The sequence below is a fragment of the Eschrichtius robustus genome, chromosome 8 (assembly GCF_028021215.1).
Source record: "Eschrichtius robustus isolate mEscRob2 chromosome 8, mEscRob2.pri, whole genome shotgun sequence".
Taxonomy (NCBI): Eukaryota; Metazoa; Chordata; class Mammalia; order Artiodactyla; family Eschrichtiidae; genus Eschrichtius; species Eschrichtius robustus.
This window is the reverse complement of record NC_090831.1, coordinates 2,675,336-2,682,935: the sequence shown is the minus strand read 5'-3', so window position 1 is coordinate 2,682,935 and position 7,600 is coordinate 2,675,336. Positions and strand designations below refer to the sequence as shown.

The 7,600-nt window shown below is 44.8% G+C and overlaps 1 protein-coding gene across 2 annotated transcripts; it reads left to right on the top strand.

Moving 5' to 3' along the window:
• The first annotated feature begins 347 nt into the window (after positions 1–347).
• Positions 348–5,318, top strand: FIGNL1 (fidgetin like 1). Of its 2 annotated transcripts, XM_068549875.1 has the most exons (3): positions 348–422; positions 2,229–2,308; positions 3,016–5,318. In XM_068549875.1, exon 3 carries the CDS (start codon positions 3,026–3,028, stop codon positions 5,057–5,059), a length of 2,034 nt encoding a protein of 677 aa, XP_068405976.1. In that variant the 5' UTR covers positions 348–422; positions 2,229–2,308; positions 3,016–3,025; the 3' UTR covers positions 5,060–5,318. The 2 variants fall into 2 exon arrangements, with proteins under 2 accessions (XP_068405976.1, XP_068405977.1); XM_068549876.1 differs by lacking the exon at positions 2,229–2,308 and having other exon boundaries at positions 374–422.
• Positions 5,319–7,600: the final 2,282 nt, after the last annotated feature.

Below are 7,600 nucleotides of genomic sequence, written 5' to 3'. Positions count from 1 at the left end.
GGACGCGCCGGCCGGGCGAGGGCGCGAACCGAGATGCAGATTCCAATTCCCCGATTCGGTCTAAAAATGTGTGTTGGCGGGGAGGAGCCCCTCCCGAGGGACAACCGCGCACCTACGTACGCGCCGGTAGGGGCGCTTGGCCGCGGAGCCGCTGGGGCGTGGCTGGGGCGTGTCTGGGGCGTGGCTGGGGCGTGGCTGGGGCGTGGCTGGGGCGTGGCTGGGGCTCGGACCCCTCCCGGGGGAGCAGTGCTGCCCCGCCCCTGCACCCCGCCCACCGTGCGCTCACGCCCCGCCGCGCTCCCCCGCCCCGCCGCACGCTCACGCTCGCACAGACGTATGAATGCGCGCACGCATGCACAGCGGGGCCGAGCTGGCAGCAGCGCGCAGGCGCACGCGGTCCGCGCGCTTTTCGGAAGCCGTAGGTAGGCGGCGGGCAGGGGGGCGGCGGGCAGGGGGGCGGCGGGCAGGGCGGCGAGGGGAGCTGAGGTCCGGGAGGGGCGCGGGGCCGGAGGGCTGAGGGGCTTCGCTGGCGGGCGAACGGGCAGACCGGCCCGGGAATGTGTTCTCCCAGCGGTCGCGCTCCCGGCGGCCTGGGGTTCGGAGGCGGCCTGTGGGGAGGGGGCGTCCCGGCGGGCGGGCGCCGCGCTCGCGGAGGCTCCGCGGGGGGCGGCCGGGCGAGCCCTAGGCCGGGAGCCAGGCCGGAGGGGAGGGGCTGCACCCGGGGTCCCGGCCGGCGGGCGGTGGGCCGTCCCGCCCCGTGAGCGCCGCAAGGTCCCCAGCCCCGTCAGCGCGGTGACAGCTGTCCCCGGGGACGCCCCGCTCCGGGTGCGGGGGGACAGTCGGTGTGGCGGGGAACATGTACTGTCTGGACGAACGCCACGTCCTACAGCAGGCAGGGAAAACCCCAGGAGATGGGAATGCAGCTCGTGCATCGCTGCCGCCGAGTAACCTTAGTGATACAGACCTAGGAAGTGGTACTCGGGACCAGGCTGTGCCGCTGACGGGTGTGGCCAAGCCGTTCTTTGTTACCTGTGTCCATAGTTCTTGAGGGAATGATTGCGCTGAAAGGACGAAGTAAGACTTGGGAGGTGAATGTTGAGCAAATAGAGGGTGGAAAGGAAAGAGCAGGGTATTTGGGGAACAGTGACAAGAACTCTGTCTGAGCCTTTGTAGGAATCCCAGTTTTGCGGATGATAAAATGGGATGAAGCCGTGTAGAGGAAGAGGATTTTCATGGTAACTGTAAAGTTGGTGATAAATGGTTTCCAAGTTCCCTCATTTGCAATTTCTCATTTCTGCTGTTGCATAAAAGATTAAAATAGGGTAAAATGGAATAGTGGAAAGAGGGATGAATTGTTTGTCAGGAGATGTCAGTTCTAGGTTTGACTTCATGGCTTTAAGCAAATTAGGATCTCACTAGGTCTTAAGTTTATTGTTTTCAAAAATAATTACAAAGATTTATGAACACCTACCTGCAATGTGACAGATTCTTTGTAGGGTTTATGGGAGAAACAAAGCTGTATTAAGCATGGGTCTTGCACCAAAAGAACTGCTGATTATTAAGCTATATTTATAGGTAATTTGGAAGGTAAATTTTAGCATACACGAGTTCTTGGTTTTTACTTTACTTCAATGCCCTTAGGAAGCTTCAAAGTTTTCTTACAAATTTTTCTTCTGGATTGGCAGGTAAATTCTATACATCTGTCAACATGATACATCCATCTACAGTCCTGTTAAAATCATTTTAACTTAATGTAAGGAGGCTTATAAAACTAACATGAAGAAAAAAATCTAAAATAAACCACTTTAATAACACACTTGTTCTCCTATTTCATTTATCACGACAGCTTCACTTTTTAATGCTTCCTGTGAAATTGGGAAGTTGTGAGAGATTCTGAGGCATCCTGTTTTAAGTGCTCATTTACAAATCCTTGAAAACATTTAGTATATGACTAAATACTATTGTTCGTATTTGTGAGCCATGCTGCAGTGACCTTTGGTGGCAGTATGAAGGCATTTACGTGGTGAAGTGCACGCTACATGCAGTGAAACTGCTCGTGTGCGTATTCTGGCACCATTGCTCACTGGCTGTGTGACCTCAACCAAGCTTCTGAACTCCGTCTGCCTCAGTTTCTACATTTGTGCAATCGAGATGATAATAGTAATTTTTAGGTACTTTCATGTTCATTATTTGACTTGATTCTCATAATGATTTCTCTCATTTTACAGATAAAACTGAAGGCCCAGCAATGTGAAGAGGCTTGCATGAGATCATTCATCTAATTTTCCTAGGGACGGGGCTTGGCTTGGTTTGTTTTGCTTTGCTTGTCTCTAGATCCCTTGGTCTTCCATGTTGCCTTTTGTTTGCTGATTAATTTTAAATCCTCTCCATCTAAACCTTTGCCTAATCACAGGGAAAATTATTATATAACTAAAACAGTTTAACCCATAATAGAGCATTATTATTATTATTTTTTTTTGGCTATGTTGGGTCTTCGTTGCTGCACACAGGCTTTCTCTAGTTGTGGCAAGCAGGGGCTACTCTTCGTTGCGGTGTGCGGGCTTCTCATTGTGGTGGCTTCTCTTATTGCGGAACATGGGCTTCAGTAGTTGCAGCACCCGGGCTCAGTAGTTGTGGCTCGCGGGCTCTAGAGCACAGGCTCAGTAGTTGGGCACACGGGCTTAGTTGCTCCATGGCATGTGGGATATTCCCGGACCAGGGATTGAACCCGTGTCCCCTGCATTGGCAGGCAGATTCTTAACCACTGCACCACCAGGGAAGTCCCTAGAGCATTATTAAGTCAAGTCTTTAATCTTTTATATCTTGAATTCCTGAAAGCTATGGTTAACTAGATGCTCCCTTATAAACGGTCTTTCCTTATAAATTTACCTTATAAATGAAAAGTCCAGTGTACCTTCCTTCAGATAGGCAGAGATTTTAAAAGTATGTTTAAAGTATTATGTCTTTGTTTCCTTCTGGATACTGAATCTTTTTCATCTTTGTCGTTTGTTATAGAACCTCTAAAATGCAGGTCTCTAGCTCCAGGTCTGTACACTTGAGTGAATGGCAGAAGAATTACTTTGCAATTACGTCTGGCACGTGTACATCAGGAGAGAAGGCAGACGCGTACCGAGCACAGATTCTCCGCATTCAGTATGCGTGGGCAAACTCTGAGATCTCCCAGGTGTGTGCTGCCAGACTGTTCAGAACATATGCAGAGAAATATTCTGCAGTTATTGATTCTGACAGTGTTGAAACTGGCTTGAATAACTATGCAGAAAACATTTTAACTCTAACAAGATCTCGGCAAACTGACAGTGACAAGTGGAAGTCTGGATTGTCAATAAATAATGTGTTCAAAATGAGTAATGTTCAGGAGATGATGCACGCTGGCAGAAAATCCAGAGACTCTCTGTTGGCATCTGTTGATGAGTCAGTAGTCATCCATAAAGAGGCCGCTGTCTTTGATCTTCCTAAATTTAGTGTTTGTGGTGGTTCTGGGGAGAGTGACCCATTAACTAACTCAGCCCATGGTGCCGATAGGACCAAAGACTTCCCAGAGGGCAGTCCTTCTTTGAAGTGCCCTCAGAATGCCCAGCCACCTCCGGTCACTGACACCACTAAGACGTGTCCTACAGTCTCAGGACCTTTCGGTGAGTCAGCCATTGCAAAATTCCATGCCACACCATTATTTGGAAATGCCAAAAAGGAAAATTACAACTTCCCGAAAGCCAACATAGGACTAAATGTGTTCTCATCTAATCAGTCTTGTTTTCCTTCTGGCTTTGAAAATCCGCGGGAAATGAAATCTTTTTATGGTTCTGGCATCATTGATGCACTTTCCACTCCAGTAATGAATAAGGCTTTTAGTAAAACAGAAGATAATGGCCAAAGAGAGGAGAGCAGCCTGCCTACTTTTAAAACTGCAAAAGAACAGCTATGGGTAGATCAGCAGAAAAAGTACCACCAGCCCCAGCGTGCATCAGGGTCTTCACATGGTGGTGTCAAAAAGTCTCTGGGAGCTAGTAGATCCCGAGGGATATTTGGAAAGTTTGTTCCCCCCGTACCTAAGCAAGATGGGGGAGGTCAGGGTGGGGGGATGCAGTATAAGCCTCATGGCGCAGGAGCTGCAGACCCAGCACATCCCGTGGATGAGCGTCTGAAGAACTTGGAGCCCAAAATGATTGAACTTATTATGCATGAGATTATGGATCAGGGACCGCCAGTGAATTGGGACGATATCGCAGGAGTAGAATTTGCCAAAACCACAATAAAGGAGATAGTTGTGTGGCCCATGATGCGGCCAGACATCTTCACTGGCTTACGAGGACCCCCTAAAGGAATTCTGCTCTTTGGTCCTCCTGGGACTGGTAAAACTCTGATTGGCAAGTGCATCGCTAGTCAGTCTGGGGCAACATTCTTTAGTATCTCTGCTTCCTCGTTGACTTCTAAGTGGGTGGGCGAGGGGGAGAAAATGGTCCGTGCACTGTTTGCTGTTGCACGATGTCAGCAACCAGCAGTGATATTTATTGATGAAATTGATTCCCTGTTATCTCAGCGGGGAGATGGTGAGCATGAATCTTCTAGAAGGATAAAAACCGAATTCCTAGTTCAGTTGGATGGAGCAGCCACATCTTCTGAAGATCGTATTCTAGTGGTAGGAGCAACCAATCGGCCACAGGAGATTGACGAGGCTGCCCGGAGAAGGTTGGTGAAAAGGCTGTATATTCCCCTTCCAGAGGCTTCAGCCAGGAAACAGATAGTCATTAATCTGATGTCCGAGGAGCACTGCTGCCTCAGTGAGGAGGAGGTCGACCTGGTGGTGCAGCACTCTGGTGGGTTCTCGGGGGCTGACATGACGCAGCTCTGCAGGGAGGCGTCTCTGGGTCCTATTCGCAGTTTACAGGCTGCCGACATTGCCACGGTAACGCCGGATCAAGTTCGACCAATAGCTTACAGTGACTTTGAAGATGCCTTCAGAACTGTGCGACCTAGTGTGTCTCCAGAAGATTTAGAGCTTTATGAAAACTGGAACAGGACTTTCGGTTGTGGAAAGTAAATGGGACGCTTGAAATTAAAAGATGGCATCTTTGTAGCCCAGTCTTCCCATTTTTTTAGCATAGGAGATTGATTAAGTGTACATCAATGTATATTCTGAATTCTGTACCTCAAATAAAATAGAATAACAATAGCTCAACTTTTACAATTGATTGACTTAGACTATGTTAATATAAGCTCAGTTTTCCTTCCAGTTTCCACCTGATACGTAAGCCTATTCATGCAAAATGGGAATGCACTTTTTTTGTTTTGTTCCTAAGAGGCCTTTTCAAGATGTATACGATGAACAGTGAACTCAAATTGAAACTTAAAATCTGATTTGTATATGAGGATGTATCTGACTTACATGCATCTTTTATTGAAAGTTTCTTCTGAGGATCACATAATTCTTAGTATTGGCTAGTATAGTGGTTTACATTTGAAACCGAGTGTTGCTTACTGTTGTTTAATAGATTTAAAATCTCAACCAAAGCTAAAGTGAAAATGCCAGTTTTTACTTTGTTCTGGCTTGTAACTGCTTATGGTTTTCTTCCCTACCCAAGGCTAATTAATCAAAACATGTTCAGAAATAGCAAAGTGTAATCTAACATCAGAAACAGGTCCACAGAACTGACAGGGGAAGAATGTTGTGTTTCTCCAGGGGGTAGGTGATGTTTGAAAGTAGTATTTTATTTGGCACTACTTTACAACCTGTAGGGTTGGTCTCTTTCAAAAATAAATGTTTTCAGATTTTTAGAACGGACGGTTTTGTTCTCTAAATAGTGCATGTTCTGTGTAGAAACATTGGAAAATAGAGGTGAACAAAAAGAAGAAAATAAAAGTCAGTTACGCTACCACTTTGAGGAACACAGTGTTAACATTTCAGCGTCACTTCTTCCAGATGTTTTATACAGGAGTGGGGTTGCGCTATGCCTTCTTGTTTGCAGCTGTTTAAAGTCCCTCATCATCATCTTCCACATTGACGTACTTCTGCATCTTCCCGTGCGTGAGTGCCTGGGACTCCATGATATGAGGGGGCCTATAATTTAGTCAGCCCTGTGTTACAGGGCATTCAGGGCAGTTCCTTAGGTTCACCTTTTGTATATTCTAAATAAAATATGTTAAATGCCTTAGTTATCTTTTTAAAAAACATACATTTCTTGAGTAAAATTCTTGGATTAACAATTTTTAATGCTTTTGGCACGTGTTCTAAATTGTCTTCTGGAACATTGGTGCTTGTGTAGAATTCCTATCTGCACTGAGTCAAAGTGCCTGTTTACCTGAACCTGGTGGTCATGGACACTGTCCAGCTGCCAATTGGACAGTACGCAGGTTTTGCACCCATCCATCCATTCAAAAAATATTTATTAGACGCCAGGCGGTGTTCCAGGCACTGAAAGTAGACCAGTGAACAACAGACAAAAGTCCTTGGTATCATGGAGATTACGTTCAAGTTCTAATGTTTTGAGAACAATTCAACTTAAGAAACGGAATTTGAAACTTGTAGTAGATGAATTTAGGCAATTTATATATTGTTTTAATTTTTATTCTTGATCTGCTATTTTTATGCTCTTTTAAAAGCTTTATTTCTCCAACTTTTAGTTTTTCCTTTTGAAATATGTAATTGTCTTTTATCAGAATTTGGATGTTAAATCTCTTAATCTTTTGTTGTATCTTTTAAAATCTTAAGGCATTTCACCATATTCATGGCTATCTTCTTTACAGACCACTTCCACCCACTTGGATCTTACAATTACTGTAGTTATTTAGATTTATGATCAATTGCCCAGGAGGTGTTAGTGTTTTATTTAACTTTGTAACTTGGTCTTAATGTTTATTATCAGTTTTTTCTCGACAGCAACTTCTACCAGTTCTGACTTTTCAACTCCATTGATTACCAACCATGGGGTCACGTCCCTCTGTAGAACTTCTTTTTTTCTTTTTTTAAAAAAATTTTTATTGGAGTATAGTTGCTTTACAATATTGTGTTAGTTTATACTGTACAGCAAAGTGAATCAGCTGTACTTCTTTTAGATTTTGTCCAAGAGAAAAAAAATCTCATTGGCCCAGCTTATCTTGGACAGAGCCATGTCCCTGTTAGATTGTGAAATGGCCCCTCCTGAATTAAGGTCTTCTCTGTTCAAGTGAGACTCTAAACCTGCAAGGAATAAGCAAGTAGGATATTTTAAAGCTGGAGAGAAAATAGGAGATAAGGAATCACTTGGCAGTTTTTTCTATGTTATACCACATTAGAAGCATCCTTTCTCTCAGCGTTTTGTGATTTACAGTATGTTTCTGAGGCATTTGGGTAGGAAATTTCCTGAAACTTAGACTTGAGATTTCTTTCTATTTCTACATTATGAATATTCTCTTGATTGAATATGATAATTTTGGGTTGAATTCTTTCCTCCCAAGTGTTTTGTGCTGCACTGTCTTTAGCCATTGTTTTTGAGAAGAGAACATTTACCTGATTTTGTTTGTTTTGTTGTTTTTTTATGTCATTGAAAGATACACTTCCTTTGTAGAAATACACACACACATTTTACCAACACATGTAACGTTT

Coding starts and splice junctions, on each gene's coding strand:
- FIGNL1 (XM_068549875.1), top strand. CDS start 3,026: ATGCAGGTCTCTAGCTCCAGGTCTGTACACTTGAGTGAATGGCAGAAG.